Source organism: Girardinichthys multiradiatus, chromosome 22 (genome assembly GCF_021462225.1).
Source record: "Girardinichthys multiradiatus isolate DD_20200921_A chromosome 22, DD_fGirMul_XY1, whole genome shotgun sequence".
Taxonomy (NCBI): domain Eukaryota; kingdom Metazoa; phylum Chordata; class Actinopteri; order Cyprinodontiformes; family Goodeidae; genus Girardinichthys; species Girardinichthys multiradiatus.
The window spans coordinates 23810638-23833655 of NC_061814.1; the positions used below are offsets into that span (position 1 = coordinate 23810638).

At 41.7% G+C, this 23018-nt stretch overlaps 1 protein-coding gene across 2 annotated transcripts in view; it reads right to left on the minus strand.

Annotated features, from left to right (window-relative positions):
* The window catches only part of spock2 (SPARC (osteonectin), cwcv and kazal like domains proteoglycan 2), a 40114-nt gene that overhangs the window by 16222 nt on the left and 874 nt on the right, over positions 1 to 23018 (minus strand). Inside the window, exons 2-3 of one of the 2 annotated variants that reach the window (XM_047352518.1) lie at positions 1826 to 1834; positions 1350 to 1395 (exon numbers count right to left, since the gene is read on the minus strand). In XM_047352518.1, coding sequence (XP_047208474.1) covers positions 1350 to 1395; positions 1826 to 1834 — 55 coding nt within the window. The remainder of the gene's footprint in view (positions 1 to 1349; positions 1396 to 1825; positions 1835 to 23018) is intronic. The other variant, XM_047352519.1, reaches the window with a different exon arrangement.

Here is a 23018-nt window from a genome sequence, read left to right on the forward strand (position 1 = left end):
GAAACTATAATTAGTCTTTCATTAAGCTCTTTGATATTGTGCTAATGTACTCTGCCCCTCAGCCGACTCCACTTAAGCTGCAAATCGGCCGAGAAAGACAACAATGCCTGACAACTTGACTCCGTGTCATGACTTCGTTTTGCAGAGACTCAATTAGGGCCGCAGTTGCTGCAGGAGTCAAGGAAGCGACCACAGACATTTGGGCTCTACGCATGACTCCAGCTTCAGCTCCAGCAGAGACAAGTGAAAGAAGGAGGAAACGGGGAGGTGCTGCTGGGTTTAAGTTAAGACAGTGTAGAGCGGTACCTTGAGGGAAAATCACTGGTACAAACAACATCTTTCAGAGGAACTGTTTTTTTATGAAAACCTCCTCTCATTACACAGTTAATGTTGAGCTCTCAAATAAAACATATTGTCGTCAGTGCATCTCTTGGATGTATTAAGGTTTTATTTGAAATTATATGGATAAACAGTGGCTTAAAATATCCTTACTACTAATAAATACTACCATACATTTATTGCACTGCTTAGAAGAATTTAAAATAAACTATGCAGATGTTTTGTTTTGGAAGAGGAACCAGTAAAAAATGAGCCTGTCTGCTCTATTTATTTTATCTGAAAACAATGCTCGTTCCTGTCTGTTTTTCATTATTTTCTGTAAGTGTTTTTTTCTTAAAATTTACAACTTATATGCTTAGAATTATTGGATGTACTTTGTGAATATTCAGATGCCCTACTAATAAATGTATGACTTTATTCTGATAAATTCTTTTTATATTTTCTTCCTGTTTTTTTTTATTTATACCTCAGGGTGTAACAGTGTTGATGTTTGGTGTTAGTTTACCACCGACTTCTAAACTGTGTTCCGTGGTCTTCATGGTGACATTTTTTTTCCGTCTAACAAACCTCTGAGAGATCACAACGCAGACATATTAAGATGAAGACTAAATCATTCACAGCTGGACTCTATTTAACAGTCTTGAGACTTCTTGAGGCAGTTGGTTACACTGTATTTTTCTTTAGAGTTTAGATGTCCAAATACAAAAGTGCAAAACACTTTTCAGACTTTTATCCTAAGTTTCTTTCTGGTAAATGTAAGACCCTAACTCTTGAAATTTAAAATTATATTTTGCAATTTATTCACTAAATTAGGATTAAAAAAATTAATGACATTTGTTATGAAAAACTAGTTGTTGACAGAAGGGCAAAGTAAATAGAAGAACTAAATGGTTGCTTGTTTCAGGGAGTAACTTTGCTGAGATATTGCCAGCAAAAACAAGCAATTTGTTAGCTCTCAGGAACTGAACTAATCACACTTTCAGACACAACACAGGTAGTGTGAGACTTACTGTCATTAGAGCCTTGGTTTTCATCCCAGGTACGCACATAATCATCCTGCAGAAACATGGAAAAAGTCAACAATGTTATCAGCAGCCGCAAGGAATAAGGAACAGTGTTGCAGGTGGTCTGAAAGATATAACATCTGAGCATCACACAGCAAAAGAAATATGATTTTTTTTTATCACTACAAACTGACTATGATGTGACGACTGGCATGAAAAGTGACTATCAGCAGGGTAAAACCGTGTTCTGCATGTTTTGTATGGAAATGAGCTTAACAAATCTGCACCCACTGCTGATAAGTGGAACATTTGCCATCACTGGGAAGGTATTTTAACTGGGCTGCTTTCCCCCCATTTAATTAGAACATTATTCGTTCTATTAAATTGCAGGAGATGGATGAAGGAAAACATACACGACACACAAACAGATAAAGAAACGGACCATGAATGCAAAAGTAGCAGAGAAAGGGAAAAGAACTGACCTCAACCTCCTGGTGAAACGTGAGCAAAAAGAGAGAAAAGAGTCAGTGTTAGTAAAGAGAGAAAATTTCATTTTACATTCAGATATAAAACTGCATGCAGCGATATTAGAATTTGATGAGAGAAGCACACAAAGTGATTGTTCTGATTAATTTAAACATGTCAGAAAGGCAAGAAAAATACAGAAAACTAAATGATAAGAATATTCTTTAAAATAAAACTCAGTCAGATGCAAATAAAAACCTGTGTTAGCAAGTATTTTAGTCTAGAAGAAAATTAAAATAATCATTTACACCCAAATCTTAAAACACCCACATTCGTAAACGCATTAATGTACATGTGTTTGTGACTAAATCTGCTTTAAATCAGGGAACCCCTCAGGCTAGGCTGCATATGTAAAGCTTTTAGTGCATATTGCCCCATCTGACATAATACAAACATGAGTCATCTCAATCTCATCTCAGTATTTCTGTTTGGTCACACAACCAATCCTTAAGCGATGACTTACTCATCACTCTAAACATTTGCTGCACTGGAGGCGAGAGTCAAACAGCTCCTCGGGAGGCGATAAATCCCCAAACAACACGTGAAATAAGCAGTCTTCATTAAAGCACGGACTGCTGCTACAGTTTTTTTATTCACATACTAACATGGACTTCAGCATTACTCTCCTGAATGTCCATTGCAGAAGTATTCACACCTCTTGAAATTTGTCTCTATAAAACCACAAATTTCAGTTTGTTTTTGTTGTATGCTTGATATCAACACAAGGTAGCACAACTGTGAAGTGGAAAGAAAGAGGTAAGTGAGTGATCAAGTTATTGTGCAAAGAAGGACACTTCATAAATTGAAGAACATTATGGAGAACCCTGAGCATCCTCTTCATGAGACTGTCCTACAACAACAGAGTCTCTTCAGTCAGAGGCTTCTTCAGATCTGCTGTAAGACAAACCTCTACAGGGGATCCTTCCTGCCCACAGCCATCAGAATCTACAACATCTTTGAAGAAACCTGCATAACATGAGCTACAACAACTTTTAATTTCCCTTTGGGATTAATAAGGTATTTTTGAATTTGAATTGAAGTTTTCCACAAATACAAATCTAAAAACAGTTTTTGTATTCAGGTCCCCAAAGTGAACACTTAAAGCCATATTCAATGAATTAAAATATGTGTTCCAATGAGGCTCATTTGTCAGAAGAAAAGTACCTTTCTAAAATAAAAACGTTTAAGCAGGTATTAAACATACTTTTCATTAAACCCACATTTCTGTATCAAAATTGTTTTTTTTCATTGGTCTGATGCAATTTTCCATTACAATTGAGTTCAAAAAAGTAACTTGACGTGATTTGTATGTGACACAAACAGAAAAACAAGGACCTGGTGCTCAGTCTATGGCTGTTGTCAAAGTGACTCTAGATAAGTAGGAGGAGAGGGGGGGAAGCCATGGAGTGGTCTCAAACCAAGGGTAAGCTCGTACTCGTCATCTTCCGCTTATCCGGGACCGGGTCGCGGGGTCAGAAGACTCAGCAGAGACGCCCAGACGTCCCTCTCTCCAGACACCTCCTCCAGCTCCTCCAGGGGGAGTCCAAGGCATTCCCAGGCCAGCCGAGAGACATAGTCTCTCCAGCGTGTCCTGGGCCGTCCCCTGGGCCTCCTCCCGGTGGGACGTGCCTGGAACACCTCCCGAGGAAGGCGTCCAGGAGGCATCCAGTATAGATGCCCGAGCCACCTCAACTGGCTCCTCTTGATGTGGAGGAGCAGCGGCTCTACTACGAGCCCCTCCCGGATGGCCGAGCTCCTCACCCTATCTCTACGGGAGTGCCCGGCCACCCTACGGAGGAAGCTCATTTCAGCCGCTTGTATCCGGGATCTCGTTCTTTCGGTCATGACCCAAAGTTCATGGCCATAGGTGAGGGTAGAAATGTAGACCGACCGGTAAATTGAGAGCTTTGCTTTTCGGCTCAGCTATCTCTTCACCACAACGGACCGGCACAGTGCCCCCATTACTGTGGCAGCCGCACCGATCCGTCTGTCGATCTCCCGCTCCATTCTTCCCTCACTCGTGAACAAGACCCCGAGATACTTAAACTCCTCCACTTGAGGCAGGAATTCCCCTCCAACCTGAAGAGGACAAGCCACCCTTTTCCGGTCGAGTACCATGGCCTCGGACTTAGAGGAGCTGATCCTCATCCCAGCCGCTTCACACTCGACTGCGAACCGCCACAACGCATGCTGTAGGTCTTGGCTAGAGGAGGCCAGCAAGACCATGTCATCCGCAAAAAGAAGAGACGAAATCCACTGGTCCCCAAACCAGACCCCCTCCGGCCCTTGGCTGCATCTAGAAATCCTGTCCATAAACATTATGAACAGGACTGGTGACAAAGGGCAGCCCTGCTGGAGTCCAACATGCACCGGGAACAGGTCCGACTTAGTGCCGGCAATGCAGACTAAACTCCTGCTCCACTTGTACAGAGACCGGATGGCTCCCAATAAAGGGCCCCCGATTCCATACTCCTGGAGCACCCCCCACAGGGCATTACCTTGGACACAGTCAAATGCTTTCTCCAGGTCCACAAAACACATGTGGACCAGTTTGGCAAACTCCCATGAACCCTAGCATACCCTGTAGAGGGTATAGAGCAGGTCCAGTGTTCCACAGCCGGGACGAAAACCACACTGCTCCTCCTGAAGCCGAGGTTTGACTATCGGCCGGACTCTCCTCTCCAATACCCTGGCGTAGGCCTTACCAGGGAGGCTGAGAAGTGTGATCCCCCTGTTGTTGGAACACACCTTCCGGCCACCCTTCTCATGAAGGCAATGCGGACCAAACTCCTGTTCCGCTCGTACAGGGACCGGATGGGCCCTAATAAAGGGCCCCCCATTCCATACTCATGGAGCACCCCCCACAGGGCATCACGAGGGACACAGTCGAATGCCTTCTCCAGGTCCACAAAACACATGTGAACCGGTTGGGCAACTTCTTATGAAGGGGGACCACCACCTCAGTCAGCCAGTCCAGAGGCACTGTCCCCGACCGCCACGCAATGTTGAAGAGGCATGTTAACCATGACAGCCCTACAACATCCAGAGACTTGAGGTACTCAGGGCGGATCTCATCCACCCCCAAAGCCTTGCCACCGCGGAGCTTTTTAACCACCTCGGTGACTTCAGCCTGGGTGATGAAAGAGTCCAACCCCGAGTCCCCAGCCTCTGTTTCCACCACGGAATGCGTGATGGCAGGATTGAGGAGGTCCTCGAAGTACTCCTTCCACCGCCTGATAATGTCCTCAGTCGAGGTCAGCAGACTCCCACCCCCACTATAAACAGTGTTGGCGAAGCACTGCTTCCCCCTCCTGAGGCGCCGGACGGTTTGCCAGAATCGCTTCGAGGCCAACCGGTAGTCCTTCTCCATGGCCTCACCAAACTCCTCCCAGGCCCGGGTTTTAGCCTCTGCCACAGCCCGGGCTGCAGCACGCTTGGCCTCACGGTACCCGTCAGCCGCCTCAGGAGTCCCACAAGCCAACCACAGCCAATAGGAGTCCTTCTTCAGCTTGACAGCATCCCTTACTGCCGGTGTCCACCACCGGGTTCTGGGATTGCCGCCGCGACAGGCACCGCAGACCTTACGGCCGCAGCTACGGGCAGCAGCATCGACAATAGATGCGGAGAACATGGTCCACTCTGACTCTATGTCTCCAACATCCCCCGGGATCTGGTCGAAGCTTTCCCGGAGGTGGGAGTTGAATACATCCCTGGCCGAGGGCTCTGCCAGACGTTCCCAGCAAACCCTCACTATGCGCTTGGGCCTGCCAAGTCTGTCCGGCTTTCTCCTCCTCCAGCGGATCCAACACACCACCAGGTGGTGATCAGTGGACAGCTCAGCCCCTCTCTTCACCCAAGTGTCCAAAACATGCGGCCGAAGGTCTGATGATACGACAACAAAGTCGATCATCGACCTCCTGCCTAGGGTGTCCTGGTGCCAAGTGCACTGATGGATACCCTTATGTTTGAACATGGTGTTCGTTATGGACAATCCGTGACTAGCACAGAAGTCCAATAACAAAACACCACTCGGATTCAGATTGGGGAGGCCATTCCTCCCGATCACGCCTCTCCAGGTGTCACCGTCGTTCCCCACGTGGGCGCTGAAGTCCCCCAGCAGAATAATGGAGTCCCCGGGAGGGGCACTATCCATCACCCCCGACAGGGACGCCAAGAAGGCCGGGTACTCTGCACTACCACTCGGCCCGTAGGCTGAAATGATAGTCAGAGACCTCTCCCCAACCCGAAGGCGCAGGGATACGACCCTCTCATCCACTGGGGTAAACCCCAACACGAGACCTCTGAGCTGGGGGGAAACAAGCAAACCCACACCAGCCCGCCGCCTCTCCCCGTGGGCCACTCCAGAGTAGAAGAGAGTCCAACCCCTCTCAAGGAGATGGGTTCCAGAGCCCACGCTGTGCGTGGAGGCGAGCCCGACTATTTCTAGTCGATATCTCTCGACCTCCCGCAGAAGCTCAGGCTCCTTCCCCCCCAGCGAGGTGACATTCCACGTCCCTAGAACCAGCCTAAGCATCCGGGGATCGGGCCGCTGAGGTCTCCACCTTCGTCCGCCACCCAATCCTCTTTGCACCGGTCCCTCACGGTTCCCCCTGCAGGTTGTGGGCCCAATGGGGGATTCTTGAACCACTCTTTGTCTTACCTGTCACCTAGAGCCTGTTTGCCATGGGAGACCCTACCAGGGGCATTTAGGCCCCAGACAACATAGCCTCTAGGATCATTTGAGCACTCAAACCCCTCCACCACGTTAAGGTGGCGGTTCAAGGAGGGGGCCGAGGGTAAGCTAATGCTACCTAATGCTAGCTTGCTATAGTGGTCATATACACAATAAGCTCAGTGTAAAAATACTTAATAGATGAAAATTTTAGTTACTGAAATATGCTGTGACTACCTAATCAGTGACTGACAGTCTTCAGACATTTTCGCCATGACCCGGCACGGGTGAAACCATATCCAACCAGGTACTAAAAATAGTAACAGTTCCACATAACCATTACTAATGGAAAGCATAAAAACCAAGAAGAGCTGTGCTGAGTCGCGCTTAGTAGGGACTATCAGAAAAGGGTCATTTGTAAAACCAGTTTTCACCACAATTATGGCGGCTCCAGAAACCAAACTTTTTTTTGCCCATTGTTATTTGCAAAATAGCTTAGTGTCGACATTGACTGGGCCATTTCAACAAATAAATCTAGGATGGACCTGCTGTATATTTAAGGTTATTGTCTTTCTAGAAGGTGAACCTCCCCTCCAGTCTTTTGTAGCCTCTAATAAATGTTCTTGTGTTTAGCTGCCTTTCATCTTTCTATTAACTTTGACCAGCTTCCCATCCCCGATGAATGATGCTGCCAGCACCATGTTTCACTATGGGGAAACTGTTTTCAAGATCATGTGCTGGTTTTTGTCACACACTGGATTTTGATCTCAGACCAGAGCGTCTTCTTCCATGTCTACTGTGCCCCTACATGGCTTGTGAGAAAGTGCAAAAATGACTTCTTTCCTCTTGGGATTCTTACATAAAACCCATATTTGTGCACAACTTATAGTTTTCCTGTCAACAGCTTCTCCCACCTGAGTTGTGAATTTCAGCAGTTCTGCCAGAGTGTCTCTTGGGTGCATCTCTAATTAGTATGTTTCTTGAAACAACGTTCTCACGTTCTGTGAGATGTTCAAAGATTGGGATATATTGTTTTATAATGTAACTCTACTTTAAACCACATCTTTATCTCTGACCTGTCTGCTGTGTTTCTTTGTCATCGGGCTGTGATTAGTTCACTAATGTTTTCTAACAGAGACAATCTGTATATTTACTAAGATTAGAGTAGACTAAGAGGTTTTCTACTAACCAATTGCATGACTTCTGAAGGTATTGATTGCACAAGGTTTTCATGGGTATCAGAGTGAAGGGTGTTGGATACAAATGTGTGTCACGCGTTTCACATTCCTATTTGAAAACATTTAAAAACCATGTCTCATGTTCCTTTCACTCTAGTTTTACTTTATGTCGGTCTATCACATAAAATCCCAGTAGAAAACAGATATCTTTGTGGTTGTAATGTGCAAAAATGTGAAAAGGGATATAAATACTTTGGCAAAGAGCTGTGTTCTGCGCTTGCTGCAGCCCTTTTATCATCAAAAAAGTGCACCTGCAGTGAGCTGTCTTTGCTAGCTGAGCTTCATGAGTGATTGTCAGTTATGTTGTTCAACCTTGTCGGGCCTGACGGAGTCCAACATAACAGCCGGGTGAGACCTCAAACAGTTTACGACCTGGCCGTTAAAATCTGATGCCTCCCATGCCTCCTTTATTGATGCCACGGCTTCTGCATTATTTAGCAGTCTTTCTGTATTTGTGCTCCTGCCAGCACAGATAAGGAAACCATCCTGCAGCGCTGACAAGACGGGAAATCAATGATTTTATAAAAGAGAGGCAGCAGAAAATGTATTTGGGGGAGAAATAAATTATCCTGACTGAACACTGAGAGTGAGCTTGAAGCATGTAGAGAGGTGAAACAACTGAGAGGACACACCATAAGTATCCTCACAGACAAAATGCAGGTGGAAAAGACAGGTAGGTTTATCAGTGAAGTGACTAAATGAAGCAGATTGAGAGATGAAAATACTCAAAAATATCCAGGAGCTGTAGGATCAAGCTGATAAGATCATAAGGACCTGAGAAGCTTAGCATCTATAATAAAGTGCCAAAATACTGATTGAAAGAACACAATCCCTCAATGCATCAGGGGGCGAATCCCTATCTTCGTGCTGAAAAACATGGCTAAACACAGACAAAAGCAGGAGTTTGACAGACAGAACCGTATCTGTTTGGCTGGTGGACAAAATGACAAACAATGAGGTTACTGAAATGTGTGGATGCGACTTTCTGGGTTCGTTTGACAAACTGCTTGTGTCACTGACAGGAGTTGCTGAGCGAATGTCAGTTGTCACCTGCAGCCTCTGTTCTCTGCGTTCAACGGAGGGGTTTGTGCAGAGAGCGTCGCCACGTCTTCGACACTAAAGGACGCAGTAATAAGCCTCATCTGTAGAGCTCTGCTGCTACCAGATGAAGGTTCCTACTTAACCTTTTTCTTGCAATTACTGGTGATATTGTCCTTCAGTGGATTCATGAACCACATTAAATATTTTTTATCATTTATGCAATGTTTTATTTTATCTGTGGCGGTGAGACGACAACAAAAAGGAGCTGGTAAGCTTTAAATGTTTCCACATTTACCTGGGATTAAAAAATAAATATTATGTTCATGTTAGAATAAAGGTTGTCCAAAAGTTTTCATACCTTGGTCTCTTTAGTCTAAAAATACAGAGCAGTTTATACAATATTTAGGATAATAATCATTTTGAAAGGTTTATGTAACCCTGAGTGTTTCCATCCTTCCTTCTGTCAGTCAGTGTTAGCTTTACCATTATTTAGCTTCTGTCCCACACTCTCATGCAGTGTTTTATAATGTAGCTGAATTCCCAGGGAATGGCTCTAATTTCCTCTTTCTGACATCACACAACTGACCGAATGTGAAAAAGTCACTGCAATAAGGCCTGTTGGGGTAGCTTATTAGGCATCATTCCCTGACTCCAAAGCCACCCCCAGCAGCTGGTTTTAACGTTGCCTCAGGAGGGACTGAGTTTGCATGTTCGGCTCACAGTTGTTTAAGGAAGGAGGTCAGAAAAACGTGGCAAGAAAAGCAAATGCTGCTTCTTCTACTGTATGTTCCTTTGTTTAACATAAGCTACAAATTTTCCAAGGTTTTGCAGGCATTTTGAAAAGGTGCCGCTTTTAAAGGGCTTAGTGACCAAGGTTTCCAGCTGGCAACAGACAGCAGAAGTATTCTTTTATCTGTGAATCAGAGAGACAAGTATGGATTTGTATACAAATTTATATTATCTTGGTCAAAATGACATTTAGGATCTTGTTAAACAATTTTTAGAGTTGAACATATTTCTTTAAAAACTGAAAGCCATTAACCCTCTGGAAAAAGTCCAGTCTGCTCTCTGCAATTTTAGTGATTTCATCTGCTGTAGATAAAATAAAATGTATCATATATCAATAAACATTAAGGGCTGCTGTTGTTAGCGCTGTTGCCTTGCAGCAAGAAGGTCCTGGGCTTAGAACCCCATCTGCATGGAGGTCGCATGTTCTTCCTGTGAGTGTAAGCATGCATTGTTGTTTATCCTTTATCTCTCTGTTTTGCCCTATGATGGACTGGCAACCTGGTGTAACCCACCTCAATGGGCGGAGTGGTTTGAGATAACGGAAGGGCAACAAGGGCTCAAATAAACCCTCGTTACAACTACGATATGCAGAAAACATCTTAGAACCTCCAACGTGTGGAACCTTGAAACATACAATGCACAGGAGCAGAAGACCACACTGGATACCACTCCTGTCAGCTAAGAATAGAAGGTGCCGAATGAAGGCTTACAATTCACGCACACTTACCTAAAGTTGACAGTATAAGAAAAATGTCTGGCCAAATTGAGTCTCGACAGCTGTGACATTCAGATGGTAGGGCCAAAATTCGACATAAGCACTATTAAAGTACTGATCCATTCTTCCTTGTATCAGCCCCTTAGTACTAACTGAGTATTGTTTAAGCACTACAGCCTACCTCAGTATTGCTCCTGATCATGTTCATCCCTTTATGATTGCAGCGTACCCATCTTCTGATGGCTACTGCCAGGAGGGTAAACCACCATGTCACAAAGCACAAATCATCAAACTGGTTTCTTGAACATGACCTTAATCCTAATTGTTGGTTCTTACTGCCTTTTAAAAGTGCAAAACACTACCCCCTGCACTAATTACTGTTGTGTAACAAGTATATCTTGAATTGTAGCACCTTTGTGGAAAGGCTTATCTTATAAAAAATCTAAAAAATGCATTTTATCATCAGACAAAGGACTCAACTAGTTTGGTCAGACCTTGGGCCAACAGCTATACGGACCTTCAGTAGTGATCACCATCTGACATTTAAGATCCGCAGGCCTAAATCTTACTGCTAAAAGATCTAATTTCATCTTCTTTTCAATGATCAACAAGAGGGAAGTTGTCTTTGCACAAAAAAGCAAAGCTTGACAAAGACAATAAGCCTTTTAAACCTGCAAAACATTAACTTAAAGTAGTTGATTTGTCAAGTGATACGGCCATTTAAGCGCTGATTTCATTTAACTTAATTCAGCATTTGTGGAACAGAAATCAGCTAAGTCAGTATTTGTTGTAGCTGGACTAAATGACTCCCAAACCTCATAAGATACAATTTATTATAAAACACAGAGCCACTATGAGGTGTTCTTCACTATAATATATAATGCTGCATTCAACATCATTACAATTCCTCCCACCTAGTGGTTCCCATAAGCATTTACTAGCAGTTCACAGTTTCAATGCTTTAGTGTCACACAGAGCATGGCTGAGATGAAACAAAGCTCCCTCCCTCACCACTATTCTCATTTTATACATTTTCTTATCTTTAGTGAACACTGGGCTCCAGGGCATGAGACACAATCCTTATTCCTGCTTGCACACAAGAGGACTTTATATTGATGCTTACGATCACAGAGCACAAGCATGAAATGAGAGGATGGAAGAGAGGCTTATGTAAGACAGCTTGGAGTGATGGGTAAATGAAAGGTGAAGCAGAGGTGAGCATTCTGGAAACCTGATTAATGGTTAAAACAGAGCAAGAGAAACAAAACAACTACTGGTTTCACGTAAAATCACAAGAAACAATTCTGGAAAAGAGCAAATAAATTATTTGGAAGATAACAAAGATTTCAAACCTGTATACTTATGTTATTTTCTTCTCATTTTGAATACATTTTAAGCAATGAAACAAATCCTATGCTAACAAATATTTGTTAACATAAATTATCAGTGCCACAATCACTGGTGACCCTAACTGTTACTACTAAATATAACACCAGTATTGTAAAATTTGCACTTCACTTTATTTGTACTTCACTGGATTGACAAAAAAATCCTGTGTGACATTAATTTTGTCATCTGTACCTGCCCACCAGAACCTCTGCAGACATCTGCATGCTGCCACGATTTCTGTGAGTGCACTGGCAATAACATTCCCAGTCAGAGCAGGCCAAATACACAACAGATAAAGAAACTGACACATCAGAAAATTGGCAGAAGAAGAAAAACAACAGCAAAGTGTTTTTTAAAGAACCATAATGGGAAGAGATGTGCTGTTTTCCCAGTGAGGCAGTTTGTGTATTCTTGTTGTTTTTCAGAGACAACAAGGATACACAAACTTCACTGACAATTATCATGAAAAAATCTATTTTTCTTTCAAGTTCTTTTCTTCTTCTCCTCTTAAGTAGACAGGGTACAAAACAGCTCATCATCCCCTCCAAGAGGGGCATGAATAGGACTGAGTGATTACCCACAAAGGTCCATAGAGAGGTATGTCCAACCCTTATAAATGACAGAAAACAGAGGTCCATTTCTATTAACCTTAGGCCATCAGGCTGGACAAGGAACCAAATTTATCTTGCCACCACATACAGGTCCTTCTCAAAAAATTAGCATATTGTGATAAAGTTCATTATTTTCTATAATGTAATGATGGAAATTTAACATTCATATATTTTAGATTCATTGCACACTAACTGAACTATTTCAGGTCTTTTATTGTCTTAAGACGGATGATTTTGGCATACAGCTCATGAAAACCCAAAATTCCTATCTCACAAAATTGGCATATTTCATCCGACCAATAAAAGAAAAGTGTTTTTAATACAAAAAACGTCAACCTTCAAATAATCATGTACAGTTATGCACTCAATACTTGGTCGGGAATCCTTTTGCAGAAATGACTGCTTCAATGTGGCGTGGCATGGAGGCAATCAGCCTGTGGCACTGCTGAGGTCTTATGGAGGCCCAGGATGCTTCGATAGCGGCCTTTAGCTCATCCAGAGTGTTGGGTCTTGAGTCTCTCAACGTTCTCTTCACAATATCCCACAGATTCTCTACGGGGTTCAGGTCAGGAGAGTTGGCAGGCCAATTGAGCACAGTGATACCATGGTCAGTAAACCATTTACCAGTGGTTTTGGCACTGTGAGCAAGTGCCAGGTCGTGCTGAAAAATGAAATCTTCATCTCCATAAAGCTTTTCAGCAGATGGAAGCATGAAGTGCTCCAAAATCTCCTGATAGCTAGCTGCATTGACCTTGCCCTTGATAAAACACAGTGGACCAACACCAGCTGCTGACACGGCACCCCAGACCATCACTGACTGTGGGTACTTGACACTGGACCTCTGGCATTTCGGCATTTCCTTCTCCCCAGTCTTCCTCCAGACTCTGGCACCTTGATTTCCGAATGACATGCAGAATTTGCTTTCATCTGAAAAAAGTACTTTGGACCACTGAGCAACAGTCCAGTGCTGCTTCTCTGTAGCCCAGGACTGGGGAATGCGGCACCTGTAGCCCATTTCCTGCACACGCCTGTGCACGGTGGCTCTTGATGTTTCTACTCCAGACTCAGTCCATTGCTTCCGCAGGTCCCCCAAGGTCTGGAATCGGCCCTTCTCCACAATCTTCCTCAGGGTCCGGTCACCTCTTCTCATTGTGCAGCGTTTTCTGCCACACTTTTTCCTTCCCACAGACTTCCCACTGAGGTCCCTTGATACAGCACTCTGGGAACAGCCTATTCGTTCAGAAATGTCTTTCTGTGTCTTACCCTCTTGCTTGAGGGTGTCAATAGTGGCCTTCTGGACAGCAGTCAGGTCGGCAGTCTTACCCATGATTGGGGTTTTGAGTGATGAACCAGGCTGGGAGTTTTAAAGGCCTCAGGAATCTTTTGCAGGTGTTTAGAGTTAACTCGTTGATTCAGATGATTAGGTTCATAGCTCGTTTAGAGACCCTTTTAATGATATGCTAATTTTGTGAGATAGGAATTTTGGGTTTTCATGAGCTGTGTGCCAAAATCATCCGTATTAAGACAATAAAAGACCTGAAATATTTCAGTTAGTGTGCAATGAATCTAAAATATATGAATGTTAAATTTTCATCATGACATTATGGAAAATAATTAACTTTATCACAATATGCTAATTTTTTGAGAAGGACCAGTACAGTGAGCATAGCGGTAATAAAAATGTCAGATCCCCTCACTGTTAGAGAACTGCATCAAAGAATGGCATCTTGGGGTCACCGAGTCTCCATAACAACCATTAGATGCTATTTACAAATTAATTGGTTGTTTTTGGATTTATGCCAGAAACAAAGTCTTTTCGGTCCCCACTTCACAAACCTAAATACGTGATTTAGTTCAACTCTACTGGGATTTTTAATGGAACAATGTTCTTTGTTCAGGTGAGGCTAAAATTAGACTTTCTAGAAAAAAAACACTCCCAGGTGGGTCTTGTGTGAAACAATGTAGGAGTATGTAGAAAAGCACTTCATGCTCAGTGTTAAGTATGGTGGAGGATCTGTGATGCTGTGGGCATGTTTGTCTTGAAAAGGGTCTGAGGAACCAACAGGTGATTAATTGAGTACCTGTGTATTTTTACCTGAATAATTTTCCTCAAATAAAAAGTTGGCTTTTTCTAAATTCTTCACTCAGACATGATGTTACTGCAATAAAATATGTCTCGTTTTGTCCTAATACCTAATACTACTAACTACTAAGAGGTTTTAGACTGTAACAGCTTTAAAACAAGTTTCCATCATACTCCAAGTGTTTAAAATCATTTTAATGAGAGGCCAGAAAAAGCGCCAGAGTCAGCTGTTTTTTAGAAGTCACTTAAAAGTTTCCCCCGTTTGGAAATTTTTCTGGTCGTGAAAAACATGAACTTTCCTTGTGTGGGTACCAAACCTCAGGCTGCAAGGTTTTGTATTTGTCAGTACCTATGCTTCACGACAAGATGATCTCTGGTTTAAATCTGGGCTCCTCAGACCTCTCTACACTTTGCATCTTCAGGTGCTCAAATATTTCCCCACAGAATAAAAAGAAACATGCATTGTTGTTGGTTAAGAGCAAGCCTGTACATGCATGGTTGTCTACGTGTTGGCCCTGTTATAGATTTTGAGATTCTTTCCTTAACCTTGCCGATTTGCAGAACGCACACAGAAACAGCCATAAAAATTCCACTTGTCCCACAAAATGTCTGTGCACTCAGGCAGGCCCCTGTACTCACTGTCTATAAATAACGGAGACCCTTGTGCCTCTCAGGGCCCGTGTGGGAGATAAGGAAACAGTCTGCAACTCACAAGAGAATCAGGTACAAACAGCAAGAACCTTCACACTCCACTGGAGACACCAAGCTCGATGGAAAAACAAGACTTGTATGACAATGGAAAATCAATGGAGTTGCCTAGGTGAGAGATACATGAAGGATGAGAATTGGGCCCCACGACTTTAGGGAGAGGAGGCTATAAGAAGTTAACTGAATAAGAGGCTCAAATAGAGCAACAGTAAGAGGGCTAAATTTGGCTCCTTTTGAGGAACAGCAGACTGGGAATAACATTTATTGAGATTTTAGTAGAGTTTGGATACATCATATTGCAAAGAATCAACAAACACAAACAAATCGTAACAAACCTCCAAAAACTCGATATCCATGGTCTCTTTTCTGCCTATTTAAGGTTGGCTTGTCCTTGTCTTTTTTTAGCCTAGAAAAATACTTTATTTTTGCCCATATGTCCTAAATTTAGACTAGACAAAGATGCTGAAAGTCTGGCTTTTATAGGCCATTTGATCAACCTTGACCATCTTTCTGTCCCACATTTAGACATAATCAGACATGTTTCAGTAGATATTTTTCATCTTTCATTTATCAACTATATTTTCATGTTGTTTAACCAGTAGACATCATTGTCTTTTGTGTTAGATTGATAAAGAAAGTCTTGAAAAGACCTGCTCATGAATAGATTGTATTTCAAGCTGAGTTTATTCCCAGCAGCACTCATATTTTCATTATTTTCCATTTCTGGCTAACGGTCTTCCAAGTGTACTCTGAAAAAGCTCACTTCCACAGCATGTTTTCATTTTGTTTCTTCACTCCTCTGTCATGCTTTCATGTAGCCTTTTTTTATTCCGACAGTCTCCATCTAATACTGGTTGCCAAGTCTCTATCCAATGTCAGTGACCTCTTCCACCAACAGCAGCAGGGTAAAAACTCCAGACACAACTCTCCTTTGACTTTCCACTTTAAATTATACATATTATGCTTATTATACATTTTGTAGAAAATCACCAAATATTTGGTACTTACTGGTAGTTTGTGCCAAAATGTCCTAAATAACTAATTTATTTCTGTTAATATTGTTAACTGTATGTTTTCCTAAGCTTGATGGGGTTGTCCTGTTTGAAGTTACTGTAATAAAATGCTAGCTCAGACTGTTTGACACATTTCAGATTATTTCTAACAGCTCTGCTTTGAAACTTCAAACCCAGTATAGTTTTTTCCACGTTTTGTTACATTAAGGCTTATGTCTTGCATGCCTTGCCAATTCTAAAATCGATTTGAAAACAATTTTGAGGCCTGAAATCCAGGCCTCATGTTAGGAAGAAAAACAAGTACAGCTCATCATCTGAATAACAACACTCCTACTGTAAAGCAAGGTGGTGGCAGCATCATGCTGCTAAGATGTATCTTCTGCAGCATGAACTGGGCGGCCAGTCTGCATACAGAGTAAGTTGACAACAGCCGAATATAGATTCTTCAAGAAAGTCTGCTTGAGAGTGCTCTGCGCTAACGAAAAGTCTCATGACCCGAGCTACAAAGCCAAGATAAGAAAGAAGTGTCTTCAGAAGCAGAGCTTGGAGTAAAATCCAAATTGGCAAATAGCTGTCTGCCCACGCTACCGCTCCAACCTGACTGGGCTTAAGAGGATCTCCAGGAAAGAATGGGGTAAAAAAATACCCTAAAACAGGTGCGCCAAGCCAGCAGAGATTTACCCAAGAAGACCTGAGACTCAGTCATTTCTTCAACAAAATATTAGGTCATCTGTGTAAATGCTTATAAAATACTTAATAAGCTTTAGTCAAAAAAAAGAAATTTGCACATTTTTCTAAACAGCTAGAAATACTCAAATCTATTTTGGAATAAGTCTGTTTGGCTTCAGGCCAAACGGCAGAAAGGGTAGGGACAACTGCTGTGACTAAAGACTTAATGGGACCTACTGCTATGTCAGGTTTTGCATTCTTCATGTGAATCCACATAACACCCCAAACTCGATTAAAATTCAATCACATTTTTACTACGGATAGTCAAAGCGGGCCTACAGCACAAAAGAACAAAGCAGCTGCTAAGGACCAAACCAAGAGCGGCCAAAGAGCACTAGAATTGTCACACAAGTCATTAACAAATGCAGATTTTCTTTGAATGAGCGACAGATCAGAGGTAATGATGCAAAACAAAACTTCATAATATTTAACATGTTATATGTAAATCAGGGTATTTTGGACTTTAAATACTCTTACTGAAAAACCATTTAGTCGTTGACTATGTTGATGTGTTAGAAGCAGCATAGCTTTTTTTGTGCTCCGCCTTTCTTCAAGTGACAATCCAATAAATACCAAATATTATGTTTTGAAGGAACAAAATGGAGATTAAGGTGTATTCTTTTAGATTATTTCTATCTGCTACTTAGGCAGTATTACCTGCTATATGCTAAAATGTTAAAAACATTTTGTTTCACTTCAATTTCTTTACTTCTTGTGTGCTCTACACACTTTGCAGGGAACAGTAGTTATCCTTATGTTTAGATAAAAAAGATATTACACTACAAGCTAATGAAATAATTAGTGTTGTTTTGGTGAATAAAAGATAGAATTGATGCTTAGAATGTCATTTTACATCTGCCAACTAATCTATAATTCATAACTTATCTTTACAACACATGTGCCTTCAGCTGTGGTTTAGATCATTCTAAGAGGCTGTTTGCTTTTAGTCTTCAGTGCAATCACAGCCCCACCATACCTCTCCTAACCAGCCAAGACACCCCACAGAGGCACTGCTAGTCATTTCAAGCCCTGAACAGCGATGAATGGACCACCCGTCCCAGAACAGTTGGACACGATTAAGATGCAGTCCATCTGCCTTTGCTGCAAAGTTTCTGGATGTTCGAGGTTGCAAAAAGTATCTAGAATACGATAAGAAATGACTCATGGCTGGTGCAAAAGCATGACTAGGAAGACTAATGGGTTTCAGATAAGCTGTTATCATCCATGTTATTAATGCATCAGAGGCAGTCTATTTGAACATCAGGGAACCCTGGGTGGCTGAGCCAGACCGAGTTCTTTTGCTGATAATTTACCGTTTCTACAGATTGTCTTTAATGGAATATTTGGCTCTGATGTTACAGATGCCATTATCCACAATTATGCTTTATATGTCATAGTGTAATGACAAACAAAAACAGGAATGAACATATAAGCACAGTTTCTTTAAAGGTGTGATGCCAGTAAAAGCAAATGATGGACTAGAAGAAAAAAACACTGCTTTAAAGGTTTAAAAGAGGATAGATCTGCATTGAAATGTTATCTAAATGTAAACCAAACAAATGCAGCCTGACATTGAATTCATAATTCAGTTTCAATTTAGTTTATTTATATAACGCCAATTCACAACACATGTCGTCTCAAGGCACTTCACAACAGTCAGGTTCATACATTCCAATTAATCCTAATCATTGAACAGTGCAGTCAGATTCAGTCATTTATTCAAATTGGATAAAAAGCTTTTCTGTCTAAGGAAACCCAGTAGATTGCATCCAGTCAGTGACTTGCAGCATTCTCTCCTCCTGGATGAGCATGTAGAGACAGTGGACAGTCACTGGCGTTGACTTTGCAGCAATCCCTCATACTGAGCATGCATGTAGCGACAGTGGAGAGGAAAAACTCCCTTTTAACAGGAAGAAACCTCCAGCAGAACTAGGCTCAGTGTGAGTGGCCATCTGCCACGACCGACTGAGGGTTAGAGAGAACAGAGCAGAGACACAAAGAGAACAACTATGAAAAGCTTCAGCTACTGCACCTCTCTGCACACTGAATCTACTGACACTAATGAGGGATCTGGTGGTTTTGTTTTAATGCACAAATGTTTTTTCTGCTCATTAACAACAAACCTGAGAGAACAGGTGCAGGAAGGAATGGTTTTGGATGGTCCATCCATCCATCCATCCATCCATCCATCCATCCATCCATTCATGCAGTGAGTACAGGTGATATGTCCACCCGCCTCGAGGCAGGTGAAACAGGTCACCGGTCCATCAAAGGGCAACACACAGACACACAGGACAAGCAATCATGCTGTCACACACTCACGTCTAAGAGTAATTTGGAGAATCTAAAAGAAATGTCGCAGCCTAAATATATTATGCTGAGAAACTGTACTGGAAATCACAGAAAAAAAACAATTTGTGGCCATCGACAGTAAATAAATAGAATAATAACCTTTGGTTTCAAGAATGCTATGCTGGAAAAACAAAATAAATGACCATACATCACTGTAACTGCCATTTAAATTCAAACTGACACTAATGATGTTATTGTTTAGAATAAAGTCATACATTTGCATTCATTTCCCATGAAGGTCTTTCCTGTTGCCCGGTTTATCTTTTTTTTTTTCCTCAGGATTTAGTGCATTAGAGGAATGAAATGCTGAGTGCACCTGTCAGATTAAAGGATTGAAGGTATCCCCCATTATTATTTGTTGAGTGTTACTGTTAAATTTAATCGCCTTGTCTTCCTGTGAAATAAATTGAATTGGAGCGTGGGAGCGGTTTTTTTACTTGAAGTGAAAGAGCCTCTTATCCTGATTCTGCTTTTACATCCCGTGGAAGAATAAATATGAAATATTTACAGTGTACCCTGCACACAGTCCGCAGTGCTGCATGTTTGTGTTTATCTGTGTGCTTACATGAGAGACGGGGAGAGGCAGAGCTTTTCTTTCATGTTATGTGGCTTTGATTATTGCTTACCAGACTTAGATTTATAATATTCCAGTTCTAATCTCTCAGAGGAATATGTATATCAGCATCAATTTATTTACTTAGAATTGTGTCATTGGCAGTAATTTGCACTTCAGGGCACGGCCATACGTCTAAACTGGTTCTCTTCTTTCTTTCATTTTCTTTTTTTTTTTTTTAGCTCAAAGGCCAAGAAAAAGCACAGCCAATTAAAGGTTAATTTCATTTACTGTTAGACACTGCTCATTAGGAATAATGAGAAAGATATAAGCAGTGTTATTTTAGCTGTGGAAGTTCACAGTTTTTAATGATTTGAAGAAACTTAACCAAAAGGATGTTTTTTCACTTTCCCTCCCTGAAGCAGGGCTGGTTAAGGGGATAGAGTCATCAAACTCCCAGGGATCCATCCTCCATCTCAGTGCAGGGGATGCTGTTGCTACAGCAGCCAGCTGAAATCAAAGTGGTTTCCATCGGCGATTCCCGGGGGAGGTTGAGCAACTCACTTCTCTGACGTTTTTCCTGTTATCTTCATGATCACCAGAGACACCACCACTCTTTAATGCAGCGGGATCAAAGTCCTGTTTATACGCTTGCACAAGTATTGACAGCAATCACATATCTGTAAACATCTGAATGCACATGTAGAAGTTAAGGAGTACTGTTCATATAAGTGATAGCTGTCAGGGCTGTTTGTGCTGTTAAGGAACTCACATACATGGAAAAGCAGAGCAGGTGGCATCTTCATGATGAAAGAGAAGCTTTGAAGGGGATATGCCAGTTTTATTTTAGGTTAAACCTTCAAAGGAGTTAATATCACACCGGAGGTAACTGATCCGATATCTTTGCTTAGTATAAATCCAAATTAGTTGGACCTGGTGTCTGAAGCTAACCGCTAGTCAGAGAGGGACGAAGACCACCGCTGACTTTTACTGTCTTAAAACAGCTCTGGTCTCAAAAACCTCACTGAGGTTTATACAAAAGCTATTTTAGGAAAGTTAAACCATTGCCCCGTTTGCACTGGGCTGCTTTTTACACAGACACAGAGGCCTACTTACGTGGCTAATGGAAGTAAGAGGCTGTGCACCACCAATGAACGTTCTGTGTGAAATATGATAAAAAAAAGAACATGTAAAGTGTTTCCTTTCAGAATAACTGCTCTATATAAATGAAAACGATGTAAAAAGCAAAGATTATTCTTCATCTAATTATACACTGTCTTACTTTGCATAAATTGGTGTTGATGTCATGTTTGGTGTAAAAATAAAATTCACCTTTTTTCACAGTCAGTGTTTAAAAAATTACAAACTGTGTTTTAAAGAATTTGATCAACATGGAATATTCCAATTCAGGTTTATTTAGCCTCCATATTGTGGAATATATGTATGTCTAATTCTAAGATGATCCTAATGCATTAAAATGCTCCTTTTTTGTGTTTACATGAATAGCCTAAAGGTGGTTTATATTAGTATCATTGACTGTCTGTTCAGGGTAGAATTATCCAGTTACGGCCTGATCAGTCTCAAGGTTTTAGATTTTGAACAACAGGTGATCAAATGCAATCCAGACTCATTAAGAAACTGAAATATCTCTTATTGCTTATAGGCGTGGAAGTAGATAACGATTAGTCAGTCATGATATTCCCACAGTGTTTACTATTTGTTTGTATCTTGCCTGTAACGCTGCTTCTTTTTTCAAACAAGGAAATAAAAAGCTGCCACACAGACACAGATGGTGAGGCTTCTTCAGTGCTTGTGTAACCAAGTGTTGTAAGTCAACCCAATGAGGTTTTTTATAAGCTGATTATATCAACACAACAGAGCAATGACTCAAAAACTACTTCATTTTATACTTCAAAATAAGAGTGTAAAACAGGGTGTTAAGCTTAAAGCACTCAGCTCTTACATCTGTACTCATAATATTGGATATATACACTTTCTTCACCGACAAAGTGACCAGCTGACAGTATAGAGTTCGGCGAGACAGATTTCACTTTCATGAGAAATATTGTGGTGTTTTAACTTCGTGAAATCTAGTGTGACGAGATCCTGTCACAAATTAGGCAGTTAAAGATATTTTCAGCACTAGTATAGCCTATATTTTTTGACAGTAGGCAGACAGGAAAGAGGGGTAGAGAGAGGGGGAGACGTTCGGCAAATGTCGCCGGGTCCGGGACTCGAACCCGGGACAGCTGCTTCGAGGACTGTAGCCTCAGTATGTGGTTGCGCGCTTAACCCCTACATCATCAGCGCCGCACCACAAATTAGGTAGTTAATCTGACTTAAAAAGACCTTATAATTTATTTCATCCTTGCATCCGTGTTTCATTTAGGAAGATTATTGGTGATGCACCACCTCCAACCTTCATTTCCTATGTAAATAATTATTGGCTTCTGTGTATATTTTCGCCCAATGCACTTGTGACTTTGACTTAAAGGTTAATAAAAAAGCACTATGATGATTTTGAATTTGGACTTGTTTTAGAACAACCTTTCTTAAAAAAATCGTAAACTGCACCTTAGTACTAGAAGGAGCAAGATTCATCGACACATGGTAGAGGCTTTCTTTGTTGCATGGCCAACCAAGATGTGCTGAATTCTGAAGGTCATTGTTGGTAAAGCAAACATTTTAGATCAAAGCTGTGTAAATATAGATCAGCATCCGGTGAATCATAATCCCACAATAAATCCAATTTAATCTTTCCATCCACAAAATTTCATCACTTCCTTACAGTTCCAGACAACGTGTTAATCTTTTAGTATTTACAGTAAAACAAAACCTCTCTCTTTGTTTCAGGGCCTGGTTTTAAGGAGGTTTTTTACTGAACTGACACTACAATCACTCTGAAAGAAAAAAAAAACCCCAAACATTCTCAAACACCGTCAGCAACTTCTATTTCTAATCCAATAATAACACATTTCAAATGCAGAATGCAGTCTCGCAGGATCAGTTAAAACTAAATTAACATTGGCCATATGCAACCTAATCCAGCTGCAATATACTGTCCAAATCCTGTTGGGGATCATTAGTAATCATTTCACAGAGCCGGAGGCAGAGCAGCACCCATACGTCCACATACATGGCAATTTGTCACCAGGCATACCCTGCAGGCTTGAATCAATCCCAGCAACCCAGATCCGTCTGTTCAATAGGTGCATGTGCACATCAATCAATCAATGAGTGCACTCTGTCTTAATTGC